At 41.5% G+C, this 20,174-nt stretch overlaps 1 protein-coding gene across 5 annotated transcripts in view; it reads right to left on the bottom strand.

The window, feature by feature from the left end:
• hdac4 (histone deacetylase 4) overlaps positions 1-20,174 on the bottom strand; it is a 136,753-nt gene that overhangs the window by 58,333 nt on the left and 58,246 nt on the right. Inside the window, exon 1 of one of the 5 annotated variants that reach the window (XM_036004146.1) lies at positions 12,836-12,981. The exons of 3 other annotated variants lie outside the window; for them this stretch is intronic. Coding sequence is in view for 1 of the 2 variants with exons in the window: in XM_036004145.1 (XP_035860038.1) it covers positions 12,638-12,641 (4 nt within the window). In the remaining variant the exon portion in view is untranslated. Of the gene's footprint in view, positions 1-12,637; positions 12,716-12,835; positions 12,982-20,174 lie in introns of those variants that run through there. One more of the 5 variants, XM_036004145.1, reaches the window with a different exon arrangement.

Raw genomic sequence — 20,174 nt, 5'->3', positions numbered from 1 at the left:
AATTACATAATTAATTCAAGGTCCAGAAGGTTCAATATCATTTGGAAGCAGCCAAAACACCATGTTCTCTCTGATCCAAATATGACGAATGAACACTTACATCAGCTGTCTGAACACTGTTGCACTCAGTGTTACACTTCATATTGGCTGTTGGCAAACAAGGGAGTTAAGCCTGTTTTAGAGTTGTACTCATTGGGTAAGAGCATTAGCAAAACACTAAATACACAAACTGTGTCTGTGATTTTAAGAGAGCCTGAGATCATCCGAGTGACAGTCTGTGCTGTGGTGGGAGCAAAGTGTATAGAAAGTAGGGCTGTCAAACGATTACATTTTCTTAATCCCGATTAATCGTTGAATTTCTATAGTTAATCGCGATTAATCACATGTTTTATCACATTATTAAAATTCTATTATTTTGCATTTCAGAACTGTTTTTAAGTACATATTAACAATGGAAAGCCATGCTTACCAGTGTATCTTGATTGGGAATCAAATGAATGCAAAGAAAGTTACTTTATGAACTTGATTTTAAGATTTGTATTTGTTTATTATATATTTAATCTAGTCACACATTTGAATCTAGAGTCAATATTAGGGTCGGGTATTGTTTGGTTTGGATACCGGTGCTAAAGCGGTACTTTTGAAATGGTACCGGTGCCTTAACGGTGCCTGAACCGATACTTTTTAAGAAAGTTAAAAAAAGAAGGGTACTAAACAGTTGGCGATATTAAAGAATGGCTTGTTTATTGCTAAGGCCATATCGTCAAAATGAAACGTTTAATAATAATGTAATCACAATAACAATAACTTATTTCACTAGTAAATAGCTGTTGAATGACAAAAACAACCACCAGATGGGAAAAGGGCATTTAACAACAACTTTGAATGCACCACGAGGCTGTAAATTACCAGTTTCATTGAATGCACCGTCTGTGTTTTTCCGACAACAGCAGCTGCAGATTGCTACACCCCAGTGTCGGAATCCTCTACAGTGAAATACAGACAAACTTTACACCGTTTAGCGTTAACTGTCAGCATTTTAACCGTTTTTAATCCAGCTACTAGCTAGCGGTAGGCTAATGTTAACAATAGGAAACAATACAAACTACAGCTTTTGCAAACAAACTGGCTCATAAAATTATAAAGTGCCAACTTGAATCAAAATAATTTACGTTTGCAAGGCAGAAATAATAAAACAATACAAATTACAGTACAAACTGGCTCATAACATTTAAAAAAATAAAGTTAGCCAGCCAGATATAATAAAACATTAAATAGGAAAGTATATGAGAGTAAAACTGGCTTATAACAATAATGCTGCCTGCCGCAACATGAACTACAGTAGCCTATAGGCTAATGCGTTTTTTTCTTCTTCTTTTCGGCTGGAACGACGGGTACGGCATCAGCCGTCTCTTCGGAGTGAGTCATCTTCATTGTGACCTACATTAGACCGGCTGCTGCTTGGTTTTATAAAGTAATTCCCAATATTTCCCTGTTTCGCCATGGCTTGGGCTTTGACTTTCCCGCTTGCTTGTTGCTGTTTGTAGTTTGTAAACCTTAAAGGTCCTATGACATGGTGCTCTTTGGATGCTTTTATATAGGCCTCAGTGGTCCCCTAATACTGTATCTGAAGTCTCTTTTATATAGGCCTCAGTGGTCCCCTAATACTGTATCTGAAGTCTCTTTTATATAGGCCTTAGTGGTCCCCTAATACTGTATCTGAAGTCTCTTTTATATAGACCTTAGTGGTCCCCTAATACTGTATCTGACGTCTCTTTTATATAGGCCTTAGTGGTCCCCTAATACTGTATCTGAAGTCTCTTTTATATAGACCTTAGTGGTCCCCTAATACTGTATTTGAAGTCTCTTTTATATAGGCTTTAGTGGTCCCCTAATACTGTATCTGAAGTCTCTTTTATATAGACCTTAGTGGTCCCCTAATACTGTATCTGAAGTCTCTTTTATATAGGCCTTAGTGGTCCCCTAATACTGTATTTGAAGTCTCTTTTATATAGACCTTAGTGGTCCCCTAATACTGTATCTGAAGTCTCTTTTATATAGGCCTTAGTGGTCCCCTAATACTGTATAAGAAGTCTCTTTTATATAGGCCTTAGTGGTCCCCTAATACTGTATCTGAAGTCTCTTTTATATAGACCTTAGTGGTCCCCTAATACTGTATCTGAAGTCTCTTTTATATAGACCTTAGTGGTCCCCTAATACTGTATCTGAAGTCTCTTTTATATAGGCCTTAGTGGTCCCCTAATACTGTATCTGAAAGGCCTTAGTGGTCCCCTAATACTGTATCTGAAGTCTCTTTTATATAGGCCTTAGTGGTCCTCTAATACTGTATCTGAAGTCTCTTTTATATAGACCTTAGTGGTCCCCTAATACTGTATCTGAAGTCTCTTTTATATAGACCTTAGTGGTCCTCTAATACTGTATCTGAAGTCTCTTTTATATAGACCTTAGTGGTCCTCTAATACTGTATCTGAAGTCTCTTTTATATAGACCTTTGTGGTCCCCTGATACTGTATCTGAAGTCTCTTTTATATAGACCTTAGTGGTCCCCTAATACTGTATCTGAAGTCTCTTTTATATAGACCTTAGTGGTCCCCTAATACTGTATTTGAAGTCTCTTTTATATAGGCTTTAGTGGTCCCCTAATACTGTATTTGAAGTCTCTTTTATATAGACCTTAGTGGTCCCCTAATACTGTATCTGAAGTCTCTTTTATATAGGCCTTAGTGGTCCCCTAATACTGTATCTGAAGTCTCTTTTATATAGGCCTTAGTGGTCCCCTAATACTGTATCTGAAGTCTCTTTTATATAGACCTTAGTGGTCCCCTAATACTGTATCTGAAGTCTCTTTTATATAGACCTTAGTGGTCCCCTAATACTGTATCTGAAGTCTCTTTTATATAGGCCTTAGTGGTCCCCTAATACTGTATCTGAAGTCTCTTTTATATAGGCCTTAGTGGTCCTCTAATACTGTATCTGAAGTCTCTTTTATATAGACCTTAGTGGTCCCCTAATACTGTATCTGAAGTCTCTTTTATATAGACCTTAGTGGTCCCCTAATACTGTATCTGAAGTCTCTTTTATATAGACCTTAGTGGTCCCCTAATACTGTATCTGAAGTCTCTTTTATATAGACCTTAGTGGTCCCCTAATACTGTATCTGAAGTCTCTTTTATATAGGCCTTAGTGGTCCCCTAATACTGTATCTGAAGTCTCTTTTATATAGACCTTAGTGGTCCTCTAATACTGTATCTGAAGTCTCTTTTATATAGACCTTAGTGGTCCTCTAATACTGTATCTGAAGTCTCTTTTATATAGGCCTTAGTGGTCCCCTAATACTGTATCTGAAGTCTCTTTTATATAGACCTTAGTGGTCCTCTAATACTGTATCTGAAGTCTCTTTTATATAGACCGTAGTGGTCCCCTAATACTGTATCTGAAGTCTCTTTTATATAGGCCTTAGTGGCCCCCTAATACTGTATCTGAAAGGCCTTAGTGGTCCCCTAATACTGTATCTGAAGTCTCTTTTATATAGGCCTTAGTGGTCCTCTAATACTGTATCTGAAGTCTCTTTTATATAGACCTTAGTGGTCCTCTAATACTGTATCTGAAGTCTCTTTTATATAGACCTTAGTGGTCCTCTAATACTGTATCTGAAGTCTCTTTTATATAGACCTTAGTGGTCCCCTAATACTGTATCTGAAGTCTCTTTTATATAGGCCTTAGTGGCCCCCTAATACTGTATCTGAAAGGCCTTAGTGGTCCCCTAATACTGTATCTGAAGTCTCTTTTATATAGGCCTTAGTGGTCCTCTAATACTGTATCTGAAGTCTCTTTTATATAGACCTTAGTGGTCCCCTAATACTGTATCTGAAGTCTCTTTTATATAGACCTTAGTAGTCCTCTAATACTGTATCTGAAGTCTCTTTTATATAGACCTTACTGGTCCCCTAATACTGTATCTGAAGTCTCTTTTATATAGACCTTAGTGGTCCCCTAATACTGTATCTGAAGTCTCTTTTATATAGACCTTAGTGGTCCTCTAATACTGTATCTGAAGTCTCTTTTATATAGACCTTAGTGGTCCCCTGATACTGTATCTGAAGTCTCTTTTATATAGACCTTAGTGGTCCTCTAATACTGTATCTGAAGTCTCTTTTATATAGACCTTAGTGGTCCCCTAATACTGTATCTGAAGTCTCGCAGAATTACAGCCACTAGAGCCAGTCCCACAATGACCTTTACTTAGGACGTGTCATTTCTGTGTCTGTAGCTATTGAGGAGGAGAGAGAGGGGGGGGGGCAAGGTGGAGGGTGGGGGTGTGCCTTGATCAACTGCCACTTTGCTCGTTTGAAAGCCATGATGTCTCTCTCTCATGGGTGGGCCAAATTCTCTGGGCGGGAAAAGCAGAGAAAGGGGAGGTAAACTTTCCCCTCATGACCTCATAAGGAGGAGATTCCAGATTGGCCCATCTGAGCTTTCATTTTCTCAAAGGCAGAGCAGGATACCCAGGGCTCGGTTTACACCTATCACCATTTCTAGCCACTGGGGGACCACAGGCAGGCTGGGGGAACGCATATTAATGTTAAAAAACCTCATAAAGTGACATTTTCATGCCATGGGACCTTTAAGTAGTCTACACATTCAATCAAATGTAGTTTTTTTTCCTTTTTTTAAATGAATAAAACATGATTGTTCATTGTTTTAATAGAAGGAAAGATATGAAAATCACTGTAGCCTATTTTAACACAATTCAAATTGTGCAGCAAGAATTATTTCCACCGGTTATTGGGACCGGAGACAATTCGAATTTTCGGTGCTCATAATTTTTTTTCGACCAATGATTTTTGGTAATTACTGGACAACGGAAACTCAGCTCTACCTCTACCTACATCTATAAAAACATCATTCTCAGAGAAACCAAGAAACCCTGCACACAGATGACAAAACAGCGCACACACACACACACACACACACACACACACACACACACACACACACACACACACGGGTAGAATGATGAAACATGGCAGCACAGAGCAAAAACAATCCCCCTGCAACATGAGTTTTGCAGCAGGGATTTGCTGACACGCATACAGACTTACTGTGTGTATTTGTATATGTGTGTGTTTCCACTTTTAATGTGTATATGTGAGCAGTAACACTACATTTTGCTTACAGTAGGTGCAATGCTGACAGCGTACTGTTTGTGCTCTGTGTGTGTATCTTCTACAGAGAAAGCAAAGTTGTGTGTGATGTTGAAGAAGATAGATTCCAGGTGCCATCACGCATTTGAGAGGATATAGACAACAATATGGCCAAAAGCTACACACTCTGTATCAGTCACAATCTACATAGACACTACACACTAACACACAGGGTTAGACATAACAGCCTTAAACAAAAAGGTCACAGGTATGAGCCCTACAAATGCCATGTCAAAAAATTCAAATATCACTGGGAAAGACACTGAAGTGGACGACACAAAAATATGAACGACTGTTTGTGTTGCAGCCCTTATGTTGCATTAAATCTGCAACTTTTATTCTGCTTTATTTGATTAATCCGATGACGTAGTACAGCCTACAGGCCTGTGGTGCTGTTGAAACATGTACACTAAGAGCAAACACAGCAAAAGCAATATCCTTGGATCAACATGGTTGACATGCAAAAACCAGAGTATTAGTGCAATCAGATTATTTTTTCAAAACAAGCAAACAACACAGCTGCTTACACACAAACAGTAGTATAACCCAACAACGCGACATAAGGGAAACAAGAAAAAAAAGCCAACTTTAAAGCCTTGATATGTAACTGGAATATGTCGTGCAGGCCTAATTTTTCTGTCTAAAACTGTCAGTGCTTGATATAATTAGAGATAGTATGCAGCATGAGCTTTATATGTGTAGGCTATAGGAAGATAAACCAGTAAACCAGATCTCTAGTTTTAGTTGCTGTGTGTTATGAAAAAAACAAGGAGACTAAAAAAGAATGATTGTAAGATGGACAAGTTGACAAGGCTTTAAGCTTCTTCAGCATGACACAATCTTCAAACACATGCAACCAAATGAATAGTCAATTTGTGCTTGATATCTGAACTTAAGATCAAAACCTCCTGTGTATCATTTAGTCTTTTTCTGATCGATTGTTGCGCCGTAGAGAACCACCTTGCACCATGCCAAGCCCTCTGCCAGTTTATCAATACCCTAAAACTAGTGGAGAGCATCTCTGACCTATCATGGATGCCCTGGCATCCCCAGTGACCAATGAGGTGGCGAGTGGAGTTGCAGTTACTTGCTGAGATAGCCAATGACATCTTTGGTACCGGGCAGCTTTTGAGTGCGGGGAGGAAACTCAACACCACCCAACGGGACAGCAGGGAGAGAAGAAAGGGTGTGGCCGGGCCAGACATGCTGGTGCTTCACTGGTGTGTGTGTGTGTGTGTGTGTGTGTGTGTGTGTGTGTGTGTGTGTGTGTGTGTGTGTGTGTGTGTGTGTGTAATTGTGTCATTATACTTGTGAGGAGTTGTTTGAAAGCTGGACATTAGAAGTCACTACTTTTTGTTTAAAATTATGAAAAAGTAAGGCTTAAGCCAGTCTACAGGAGTCCACAAGAATCTAGTTTACTGTATGTGTTGATTACTCAACCATACACTGTTCTTGCTTTTATCAACATTTATTATGCTCTTTCATCCATTTTTCCCCACCAAGGCTTTGGATCCGGCATGTACTAATGTGGGAGCTGTTTGTCCATGTGCGTGTTAAAATGATTACTGGACCTCTGACCTACAAACGTGTATGTTTGTGTCACGTCCACATAAACAAACGTATAGAAAGAGAGGCACACTGTTTGTCATTCTCGCTCTGAAAAGTCGGTGCCAATTATCCGTGTTGCTCATCATCCATACAAAGCCTTTCTCTGTGAACCAGCGTGAACGATCAGCCCATCACCTTCCCATTGTCTGTACACGCATACATGTACACACACATGCCTGTCAACTGTTTACACACATATTTAAAAAGCATCAAACATCAGGGCCAAACAAACAAAACCTTGTGTTGGGTCAGTGCTCTTCAAACCAAGTGTCACTCTGCACCATTGGGACCTATTCAGAGGGAGCCCGTTGCGAGCAATTCTAGCACCACTGTGCCAAACATGCATGACCGCAATTAACACCTTCTCTGCTGTATATTTTCCCATGCAGGCTTGCGTTGGCAAGCTTTGGCAGGGAAGATCTGCCATCCCAATTTCTTCTAAATAGGGCTCTTGGGTGGCCCCTGGAGTTAGCCACTGCACTCTCTCTCTCAACCCCATGCTATTTATGTACGGTTCCCCAAGTGCCTTACTCAGTAAGCATGCCACAGGCCTCAAAGGGCTGTTTGTTTTCACAGGCATGTGGGGCTCCTACAGCCCTGCCACCCCCAAAACAACAAAGTCCAAGCAGTCCCTTTAGGAAAATGAATGCACATAAAGTAACCCATGACATCTCACTGAACTTCACTATAAGCCAGCTAATAAAATCATAGCAAAATATTAACTATTTGCTGAGCAATGATTTGCAAAATCATGATTCATAAGCTCAACAGGTCGGAGTGAGTGCCTCTGCCAACTAAATCAGAATTAGAAAAGAATGATGCAATGATGCAGAATGTGCAAAAAATATAGTATGTGCAATGGGCAGGTGTATAGTCCAGGATGTAGGTTAAAGAAAAGTGTAGTGACTAGGGGTGTGGGGGGGGTTAATCTCAGTGGGGCCATAAAGGCCCGGACACACAGAGCCGATAATCGGCCGTCGGACAGTCTGGCGAGGTCAGTGACTCGAGTCTGTTCGGTGTGTTCCGTGCCGTCGTCCGTCCGAGGGGCCGTTGTATAATCGGCGGGGCGGGCCCTTGCCGGCAGTCGGACTTTGGTCGGAATTGGTGGAGTGCTAACCCGGAAACGGGGAGCGGAATGAGCGTGACTAGAGTCTCTCGAAATCTGACAAAAATCTTTTAAACTGACCTTTGTCAATCTGAAATGAAGACAGATTCAGCAACTGCGTGGCCTATTTCTCGCTTAAAATGTTTTCAGAAACACGTTTCGGTGAACTATTTTAGTACAATATGAGATCGTATTCTGAACAAGGCGCCATGACAGTTTGTCTTTGAATTTCCGGAGAAACCAGACCCACGTGACGGTTCGTCCAGCTGCCGGTTTTCATTTTTGGGCAACAATACAGATTAGCGCCGCCTGCTGTTATGGAGACGTATTACGTCTCGTCTCTTCAGTGTGTTCTGAGGCATTTTTTTTGACAAACTCGGGGAGACGAAGTGTAAGCAGCTTAAGTGTCAATAAGGATGCCTGCAGAATTAAGCCACCAATAAAGCCACCAAAACTACTCTGTACACTTGATAGGAGGTGGCCTGAGTGCATGAAAATGCAGCCCTGACCTCAAGCCAAACTGGTTATCAAAACTGTGTGACCTGATCTGAATAAAAAACCTAAGCTAAACCACTACACCCACCTACAGTAGATGCAAGTTTGGACTAGAGTTGAATTTAGTAAACAAGTACAATAAAGCACACTTGCACTTGACTGAAATGGAACTGTGTCTAGACGAAAATGTATGTTTTTGTGTACTTTTGTACTGTGTCATATTGGGTTTCTATGTACAGTGTTATGTTTATTCTGTTAATATGGCCGGTCACTTACAGACCAGTGATCAATGGCCGACTGCTGAACATAATAATGATAATGACAATAATAATAATAATGACAGCCACTTATCCTCAAGGTTAGGGGCTACAAGCGCAGGTGGCACAGAGGGAGAGAGATGGAGAGGAAGAGGAAGGTGTTGTAATCACTCCTCAGACCAGCTACTCAGAGGCTAACCACACTGGCTGCTGGCACATTACCATTGTACTGATTGAGTGCTTTAGCCGTCTGCAGGTTTGGGATGTTAGCTACACAAGGAGGTACTTAGCAGCTTAGACCTTTTGATAACCTTGATGGTATTTATGTGTCAACATTACAGCCCACACCTGAACCACACAAACTTGTTTTCTATTCTATATATTTCGATATAAGTCATTGCAGTGCCCAGAGTAAATGGTTTTACTTCTATAGTTTCATCGTTTTGGTTAATTCATGTCATTATGTGACAAAGGTGGGAAGCCTTTGGATCAAAGGTTTTACTGTGGAGACTTGTTTTAGACTCAGATTAAAAGGTGGTTTTAGTGTGGGTTTATAGTGTTGTCAAAAGGTTTGATAGCACACAGGAGACACATCTGTGTCACATCTGACTAGTCTCGCATTGCCAGACCTATCTCCACAGCGCTGTGGGGTAAGGTCTGGCTACACCACATATACATTCTGGGATAGGAGAAAAAAAAACGCTCTGGGTTGTTTGTAGGGCTGCACGATATGAGGAAAATATCTAATTGCGATTATTTTTGACTGATATTGTGATTGCGATACGATTCACGATATTGGAGGGAATGATCATTTTTGTATCATTATTCTCATTTTCATTGAAAATTATTAAAATTGAAAGAAATTAAAATGATTATAGTGTGATTTTCCCGAGGATCTGTACCAAACAGCTTTTTTCTGTAGTCTGTAGGATACGATTTGTTGGCCGGGACGTCTCTGCAGCACCACAATACTTCATTAGTAATGGTTTGACACATATTTTGCCATTGACAAATATTGCGCCACCCTGCAAGTTTTTGTTTGATTAATTGTGCAGCCCTAGTTGTTTGTTGCATTTCTTTGAACCAATAACAATCGTCTTGGGCGGCGCTAAGCTCTGGACGCGACGGTGACTCTGCAAAATGGTCTCGGGAAGGAACTTGTTTTGGTGGAACATTTGCACCCTGCAAAAGAAAACACCACATACAATATTAAATGAAGTTAACTGTTCACCCAATATAGAAACATGAGCTATTTATATTAGCTGGATACATGGTTAAACGCCATTTGCTTTTACCAGTGTATCACCGTGTGTACTTTGTCCACAGCAATCCCCACCAATTGGTATCAAAACGTCCCAGTTAGATAGTAAATACCGAAAACATATTCTTTGTAAATCTTTACAACCATTCCTCGAAAGAACCAAGCAGGCCTGCTTTGTTGCACGATCCAGATTTTCTTAAAAACGTATCATTTTCAGCGTGTAGCTTGCTAGCTCAAAGGTTGTTGTTTCTCATAGCAAAAGGGATTTTGAGAACGGCAACAAAAAGAGGTCGGAAGTGGAGGGCCAACATGTCAGGCTTTATCCTGGAAATGCACTTCCGTTGATCCAGGCTACGTCTGATCTTGGTCAAGCTGGTGAAGATACACAGTACTGTATGACAAAAACTACAGCAGCTCTGCTCAGCCGAATGTAATGTTCTGTAATGTTTACAGTTAACAAAGCTTTGTGAATGGCAGCAAACAAACAGGGCGACATACAACACTCAGCAGGATGCAGGCACCTGTGAAGTAATTAGCCCAGCTTACAAGGATGGAACTCTGTGAATGTGGCACGAGGTAAATGGTGCTGAGCCAACGGAAGGAGAGGCGTTTGCACAAGCTAACTCTCCCTGACAGCATGGGGCATGATGATGCAAACATTCCTGCTGCAGGCATGGCCGAACCGCCCACACTACACGCTGACATTTTAAGTGCATTGATACATGTGTAGATCAAAAAAGGGTAAATGTCTTCATTTTCTTACGTTATCGTCACACGATGATCAAAACTTTGCAAATCTAAAATGTCAGTTTAAATAAAAAAAAAAAAATCACATTTTTCTATGACTGATTACTAGGTGATTTTTTAAAAGTATGCAGTAGCTTCTAAATGCGTTGTAAATGTGTAGCAGCGAAAGGACCATTAAAGCTATGACGGATCATTAAAGATGAGGGGCGGAAGTAAGATAAACTCTTGTTGATTTCCAGACGGGAAATTGTGTTTACTCTGTGAAGTCCCATGGAGTTGTGAGGTTGCCCTACTGCATCATTATAAAATCTGGCTGAACTCACCAAAAACAGACACAAACATTGCTGGGGAAACGTGCCTCCTCTTCTCTGTCCCACATCTATTCATCCATCCCTCTCTGTGCCTGTCTATCTCTGACTCTGCCCCTCCCTCCCTCCTCTCACCCCCCTCTCCCGTGATCAGGCTAGGATCATGGATCACACAGAAGGAGTTATTTATAGACCAGGATTCCCGAGGGAGCTCCATGCCCCACCGGGCATCTATGCACTCAGACAAAACCCCATGCATGTTTAGTCACAGTTTAGTAGGAACTGAGTGTACGCGCTCATTAAAAATTCAAAGCAGTCAAGACAGTGTGTTTGATAAAAACAAAGTTACGCACAAAAAAAGCATACAAGTGACAGCAGCGTAACGCTTGCAGATTAAGAATGAATAATCGCTGATATAGTGTTGACCAGCCGTGAGCCCCACACACAGGTGCTCGCAGAGGAGGGAGGCAAACGCCATAGCGACTGGTGAGATGGTGGCCAGCGGTTGGTTGGACAGGAGATGCGGGGTGGGGCTAGAGATAATGAGGGAGGACCAATGATGGTATAGGAAACTAACTCAACACATGGCCTGCATGTGCATTCAGCTCAACACTTTACTGTCAAGTCTGGGATGTGTGTGTGTGTGTGTGTGTGTGTGTGTGTGTGTGTGTGTGTGTGTGTGTGTGTGTGTGTGTGTGTGTGTGTGTGTGTATACGCGTGTTGATCTATGTCATCGCATGTCCCTGTCTTACATACAGACATACAGTATGGACATACATAATCCAAGACAGAAAGACGTGGACCCACATGGTCACACTTTATGCGCACTGGCCACCAACCAAAAGAAACAAAACGTGTATTATTAAATGGTGTAAGAACAGAAAATGAAATCTAGCACAGAAATTAAATCCAGAAAACAAAAACATGGATACAACAGTTTTACGTGCTTTTTTTTTTGCAGGAACAGAACACTTCAAAATATATTCAGTGATTTGCATTGCTTTAAGAGCTGAGCAATCAACAGTGAAAATCTCTCCTGCAAAAAATTAGATTTGCAACAAGCTACCGCTTGTGTTTAAAAACTAACTTTCATGCATATTCCTGCGCACGCACGCACGCACACACACACACACACACACACACACACACACACACACACACACACACACACAGAGGCATAAACACAAACACAAGCATTTACACAATAGGCTGTGGGGAGGAACAGACGCAGCCATCTGCTCCATTCAGTTAAAGGCTGCACTGAGTGGTGCTGAGCAAGAGTCTCCATGCATCACTACCATTCAATAAACACTGCCACTACTCGAAAGCTGCACGCCCACACAGCAAATTAACACACGGACATACGCTCTCTCAAGTAAACACGCATCCACCGTAACATATATCTATAGGCTAAATGAGTTAATATAAACACATGCAGGCTTAGGGATACACACCAACTAAACAGTATACATAAACATTTACAATTGTAAATGTACACTTATTTAGCACACACATAAACTTGTCCTTTACACACCAAATAACACAATTACAAACCAAATATGAGAATTTCAAACATCCACACACGCTATCCAAACAAACCGTGATCCATGCATAACAACAAGGGCTCTTACCCATCAGTTGTTCCGTGCTGTCCGGTTGTTGTGCGTTTGTTTGTGTGTGCTTGTGTGTGTGTGTGTGTGTGTGTGTGTGTGTATTGTACAGTACCAGAGAGAGAAAAAGAGAGAAAAAGTGTGTGTCTGTAGCCAAAAGTGCAACTCTGAACAGCGCTGTGAAGTCCACTGTAACGCAAATAAACACAGCAGACCAACCTGGTTTTTCGTAGCGAGAACAGATCTCTCTTCCTTTTCTTCACTAGTCTTTCACACTCTCCGTCTCTCACTCTGTATCGCTTCTCTGTGTTTCTCTCACTGACGTTCTTCAGTCTGCCCTCCGGCTGCCACTCTCTCTCCCTCCCTCTGTTCCTCTGGTCCCCTCCCACTCTCTCCCTCCCTCTGTTCCTCTGGTCCCCTCCCACTCTCTCTCTCTCTCTCTCTCTCTCTCTCTCTCTCTCTCTGTGACATCAGAGGGCAGTCTCAGGCATATTGAGCATTTTATGGGAGTCTCTCTCTGCCTAAGGCAGAGGGTGTCAGATTGTGATCACTCTCATTTGACTAGACAAACTCTGTGCTTTTATGAACCACCACACACACACACACACACACACACACACTTCTGGATGGTCTAAATGAAAAATCCTCCTCCACATAGGCAGCCCAATAGAACAGACAGTTCAACTGTTGTGAAGTTGAACTTGATAATGGCTGCTGCTTGGCCTTGCAACTGGAATACGGTACTTTACGACCACTGAAGACACAGTGTCTCTGTGCACTGCGCAGATGCTGCTTACAGCTACATCTTAGTATCCAACCTAAATACTTCGCGAGTACCGTATGTTAGCAATCTTTGCTTGGATGCTCTGTCAGGTCTCATTTGCATTTAAACTGATATTTCATGATTGAAGTTATAACTTTACAAATTCTGTGCCTCTGAAGAGCGAGGTGCGTCACAGAAGAAGGCTGTGCTCGAGGGAAGGAAGCTTAAAATAATCATCAAATAAATATGTAAGGCGCTGCATTGAAGCAGTTAACTAAATATTAAGAAAATCAGAAATATAAAAGCAAAATGTGATTCTTAGAAAGGACGTGAGATAAATGAACAGAGAGAGAGAGAGAGAGAGAGAGAGAGAATCACAGTAGAGATAGATTTGTACATGGATGTGTGGAAAATCAGTTGTACATGAGTGATGGGGTTTGGATTGAATAATAATGAGGAGCAGTTAGGGCTGCTGAAGGACTCGCCCATTGAGTGGCATCAGAGTCCACTAACGACAAGTGCTCCTCTGGGGGCGACACCTAACATATGTCATGCTGTCATATCAATGGGCAGTTTGATATGCAGCCAATAGGAGTGAATGGAAACATGCAGGATGGGACTGACTGCAGTGTGAATAGTTGGGGAATGTGTAATTGTATAAAAATGACCACATTTGGGCGAGACCTCATTCACACTCAAAAGTGGCTACTTTATAATCCCCGTTCAATCATACAAACTCAAAGACTGGAGAATTGATGGGATGCCAGTTGTGGATTGAACTTGATGTGTTGGCAGCAAAGACTCGAAGACTCAAAAGTATCGTGACTGACTCCTCTCTCGGTCACTCTGCCGTTTCCTCTTTCTCTCTTCCTCCGACAATGCTTTCCTAGCTTTCTGCTTCTTTTTAGCCGGCTCAGCCATGACGATAGTGTGAAAAACTCCATCGCTACCTTGTTAGCCGGTTCCTGTATGTGTACGGTGTCGTGAAGCAATTTGTTACATCGCGAGACCTGATATCACGGCATACTTCCTGATGAAAGTTGCAAAGGTGGTTTTTCCGCTCACAGGCGCTAGGGGGAAGCGAGACGACCACCATTCCACCCAAAAAAAGTCACACAACCATTCCAATGACTCCGAAGCTGTTCAGTTAAGGTAAATTAAGCTAAAACAAAACTGCATAGTTCCCCTTTTAACTGCTTCAAGAAATGCCATATTTGCGAGTGCTGACCCTGTTGCTGCAGCGGGGTAAAGCCTGGGTAAATTAGTTAATTTCGCCGCCTCGCAATTTTTACCTGCCCCCTTTGTCATTTTAACCTGCCGCTGGGCCTGATGCTGCTCCCTCGGCTTGGAATTAGTTAGAAAACCATTGGAATCTTCAGGAGCTGGTTTCATTGCATGCATTTGAAGCAATTCTGAATTACTTGGATGCCGGCACATCTGGCTGTAGATGTTTTGAATGTTGAAAAAATGTTTTTGATACCTTATACGTCTGAAATCTAAATTATTTTTTATTTTTTTTTATGTCTGAAACTGTGTTAATTGCACTTTTGCCTGTCTTGGCCAAGACAGGCAAATTGATTTTTAATCTCAATGAGTCTTAAATAAAGTTAAATAAAGGTTAAATAAATAAAAGATTTGTGAAATCACCCGTGTGGCTGATCATAGCTAAGGAAACAGACTTATCTACCTTTATTTAGTTTCAGTTTAAGTCAGACTTGTGTTGGAAAATTTTGGATAATATGAGGCACAGCTTAATCTTCTTTCTATTGATCCCGCTGCTTTCACTTATCTTAATTGTTGTCACATGTACACATGTAAAAACTCTCCCTACCTAAATTAAGGTAACAGGGTTGGTTGATTACATGGTGTTTAAGAAATCTTTACTTCAGAAACCCGACAACAGTCACATTATCTAAGTTCACGTGAACACACATCTCCTCATCTAATCTGTGTGTGCGTTTGTGCGTGCTTGTGTGCATGCGAGTATGTGTGGAGTGGTCTGCGTCTGTGTGTGAGTGTTTGCAGAAGCTATTTTTGAAGTTCAGCGTAGAATCCAGGAAGCCAAGTTTTGTTTGATCAGACAACACACCCACACACCTGGCTGAGATAACTTCTGCGTTATCAGCTTGTTGTACGGTGTTGACGTCAAAGGCTTTGCTAAACCTTCATTCAGCCATGACACTGATTACAGCAAATGCTACCGCACACGCACACAAAAACACCATTTCATTTTTAGAACCGGGAGTACCACCAGTGGCCAGACTGACCAGCACCACATGAACTTAGCTGTAAAAATCAAACATATGGACATTAGGTCAGATGGAGGGTAACGTGGTCAAAGATCAGTGGCAGTGAGCCGGCAGCCTGGCAAACAAAAAAGAACAGTGGGACACGAAGGGGTAGCTTTTGAAAATGTCTTTTTCCGGCCATACAAAAGGAGAAGAAAACAAATCCACAAAACTTGTCGAAGACTGCCAGTGCATTGGCATGGGAGCCTGTTTAGATGAAGATAATATTACGCAGGGAATCAAACTTAAATTGTTTATAAGTGGGTGACGCAATGCATGACTATGATCCAGCGCAATGGCCTGTACACTTATAACAAATTAAATAGTTTCAAGGCAAAGAAAACACCGACAAGAATGTCAAGCATCTGAAATACACAAAATAAATTGTACTCTGTAATTATTGGTTAAAACTTTGTTTTCCATGATGTGTTGTGGTTAAAGGTGCAGTAGGTAAGACTTATAAAACTAACTTTGTCATATTTGCTGAAACTGACCCTATGTTGGAGTAGAACTACATGAAGCAGCTAATTAAAAAAAAAATCTGGCCTGGCCTGTAGTGTGATTTGCAACAATCCACCACTCCCTGTTCAGATGCACCAATCAGGGCCGGGGGGGGGAGGTCTAACTGCGTGTCAATCACTGCTCATGCACACACATTCATTCTCCCTTGTGGAGGGAGGGGCTTAGGAGACCGTTTTGGGCTAGTTGTTGATGTCCAAATTTTTTGGCTAAGTCCTGGATCTTCACAGTCCTACCTACGGCACCTTAAAGCTATAGTGCGTAGTTTCTGCCGCCCCCATGAGGAATTCTAAGTAATGACAACAAAACTATTGGCGCATCCACATGATACAAGCCTTACATGACCGCGCACCGACCCCACGACCCTTCACACAGTTGCTAGTAGCCAAGGAGGACCCGGAGGATTAAAAAAACATGATGGACTCTTCAGAAGTCATTATCTTCACTTGAGTTTCTGCGCGGGAAAGTCATGGTACGCCACAATCTATCTTAAAATAGCCATACTGAGAAATACAGAGAGAGTTGTGTGGAGCTGATAGTCTTAATTAGCTTTGTTGCAACTCATTTGGCAATGGCTTAATGGACGTTCAAAAATATCAAAAAGTTACGCACTAAAGCTGTGCAAAAACAATGTTTTCGTTAGCCAATGCTTTTTGCTGCTGTTGATTTTTGTCTTATTGGGACTAGCATCCAAATCTTTATACACATGACTTCTGTCAAAATGTTGACACTGATAGCGATACTGTATTAACACGATCCAAACTTGGTGTATATTTTGCTTTGTTTGATGGTAGCCAAGCCAGAGAGCTGTGATACATTTTTACACAGCCAATCAGGGCTGCTTTTCTACAGCCAACGAGTAAAGTCAAAGCCCAAATCATAGCCACATTGGCGTAACTGTGATGGATTCATCTTGTCACATGTCCATGATCACAACACAACAGCCGCACGTCTATACACAACAAGTTTGCGTGTACAGACACAAAATACAGTATATACACAACCACGTGCCGGGACTTGGAGCATATAAGGGCCCTAATGAGTTGGGCATGTGTGCACATTATCTGAAAACAACATGTATGAATAAAAGCGTGTGTATGGAAACTTGTGTGCAGAGCGGTGTGAGACATGAAGATACTAAGGCAATGAATGTCTATGTGGAGGAGGGCTTGTGCAGTTATTTGCAACAGCCTGGTAGAGAACCAGACAAGGCGATAAGTGAGCATATCTGAGATAAATTGCTCGTGTAGCTATCTGCATCAGAGTTAGCGTGCGCGTGTGCGTTAAATAATGCATGTGGCATAATGATTGCAAGGCATGCTGAAATACACAGTGTGGCAGCCAGGCAGACAGGACTTATGAATAAGTAATGGACGGCGTCCGCCTCGTAATGTACACACATGTATACACATGTGCACGCACGCGCACACACACACACACACACACACACACACACACAATAACCACAAGCTGGTTCATGCTCAGGAGAGGGAAAAAAATAGCAACTCTTATTTTCGTGTCTTCTTATGCTTTTGTCTTCCCCCTCCTCTCCACAGTGGTGGAGGGAGGGTTGCTTTTTTCATCCATCTCCCCTGAGAAGCCCAGACCCGACTCCAAATATGTGTCGTTTATTATTGATTTAGGTTATTTATAATACAAACTCTCACTCTCTCTGCAACCCCCCTTTACATCTCTTTCTTTCTCTGCCTCCCGTCCCATTCATTAGTATCTCTGGGATTCTTAAAATACAAAAATTAAATCTGAAATATCTATTAAAAGCAATCATTACGCTTCCTGAAATAAGCCTTTTCCAATACCTTTCGTTGTCAAATAAAAACACAGATTTAGGGAATGTAGTGAATTTCTAATGACAATCAGAACATGCTCAGTTGGAGCACGATATGAGAGCCCACTTTTTCAGTACCCTCTTATGTCTTTTAATACTTTATTTAACACCGCTATAAAACACTGCCGAAGTGTCGAGAACATATTACTTTGTGCCAAAATCTTGCACTCTCTCCCTCGCATATTCTGCTACTTCTCGTAATTAGCCAATTCATGGCAACAGACTTAAGGTTGAATATGAATATTCTTTGAATAAAAAATATTTTAAAAGGCTTAACAGAGCAGCACAAGGTGAGTCCTGAGTATTATCAGTCAGTGTTTTCAGCTGTCATTGGCCTGTTCTTGCAGAGCTAACAAATGCTCTCAATTTCTTTAAATATGTCAACAATAAACAAAGAAAAACGTTAGTACATGTGACGCAGACTCATTAAATAGTTGAGCAGGCACAATTCTCTATTGTCATTTAAAAGAGAAACAAATTTTAAATAAGTTAAATGTTATTGCTTTCGCACAAGATGGCCTAATCAAGATTTACAAACATGAACATCTTGATACCAAAGCCCCCAAAACAGAAGAATATGTAATATCATTCAACCAGTCACATTTTAAATGAGGAAGTGTTTGGAGCAATTAATGTTGTGTTTGTGTGGGCACTCTCTCTCTCTCTCTCTCTCTCTCTCGCTCTCTGACAATAAACTCCATTGTATTAAAGCAGCCACAGTAAAGCATCTGTAGAAGCAAGCCACTGTCCCACTGGGCTGTAGACTCTTTGTTTATTAGTAGAGTTGCCGGATATAATGATATTTACAGTGAAGCCATTATCCAACCAGCAGAGATGGTGCAATGCCAGAAGGAGCTACCACTTAAACATCTCTGATTGTATTAGGCCACTGTTTTGGCTTGTGACCCCTTAAAACAAAAGAGACCTGTCACGACTTGTCTAGCCTGACGTCGTCATACTCAGATTCTAGTCAGAATATGAGTCTGATGCTGCTCCATTGGGCTCTGATTATGGGGTGTGTTTCAACTGAACCGGGAAAGAAAATGCCTCTGCACTCAATTGGATAGACCTACAACCAATCAGAGCAACGGAGACAGACGTCACAGAAGCTGCAAGTCAAAGGCAGGCTTCGACAGAGCAAAGGCGGAGGCGGCAGTTTCCGTGTTGTGCGGATGGTTGTTGCAATGTGTATACATACGTGATCGCGGTTCTCTGTTCCTCTTTTAAAATGAATGCGCTGTCGAATATCTTCTACAACAGATGCGATGGCGGAATCTATACATCTCAATTCTCCGGCGGCAACCATCATTAATGATTTAACAGAATTGTGATGAAGTACCTTGACTTGTTGGGTATTTAAAAAAAAAAAATCAAATCTGTATTTTAGTCTACAAAGTGTTTTGGCAGGATTTGTGGGGTTAAGACAAAAACGGCACAGAGACCCTTAAGAGGAAGTGGTCTTGTTTGTTGTGGATTGAACGTGAGCCGACTTCAATCCGACCCAACTATAAGGCGTACTCTGCAAGTTCGGGCTAAAAGGCTCCCGCAGCCAGGTGTGCTTTGCATACTTGCTTTGCATACTGGGATGCGGATGAGTGAAATCAACAGTTGCTAGCAGCCAGCCAGAGAATAAATCAAAGTCTGAGCTGGACTGGTAACAAAGAATGTTGCCTTCATGTTATATGGGCAGATAGGACCTCCTTCTTTACTTTCTCACTCCCGCTTCAGACACATCTAACCAATGAGCAGAGTTAACATTCTCACGTGGCATTTAGCAATGCATTTTTGTTTGCTTGAATTTCTGTCTGCGTGAAAAGAAACCAAAATGAGGGAAAATGCAACAAGTTTAACAATTCATCCACTGATTCAGTCCAGAGCAAACAAACTGTAGTTTGAATACATCATCCTTCCATCTCTTGTTTATGCATCGGTTTCATACCTGGCTAAAAATAATTTGGTGTTGAATTCTGCTGTACAAACATGCATCTGCATCTGCATCTGCATCTGCATCTGCATCTGCATCTGCATCTGCATCTGCATCTGCACCCCACACACACACACACACACACACACACATTAAGGATCAATGCACAGATCAAATTTACCTCATGCTGCCAATCTGATCTGGTTGAGGCAACAAGC

Source organism: Sander lucioperca, chromosome 8, assembly GCF_008315115.2.
Source record: "Sander lucioperca isolate FBNREF2018 chromosome 8, SLUC_FBN_1.2, whole genome shotgun sequence".
Taxonomy (NCBI): domain Eukaryota; kingdom Metazoa; phylum Chordata; class Actinopteri; order Perciformes; family Percidae; genus Sander; species Sander lucioperca.
This window is presented reverse-complemented; position numbering and strand designations above follow the sequence as displayed.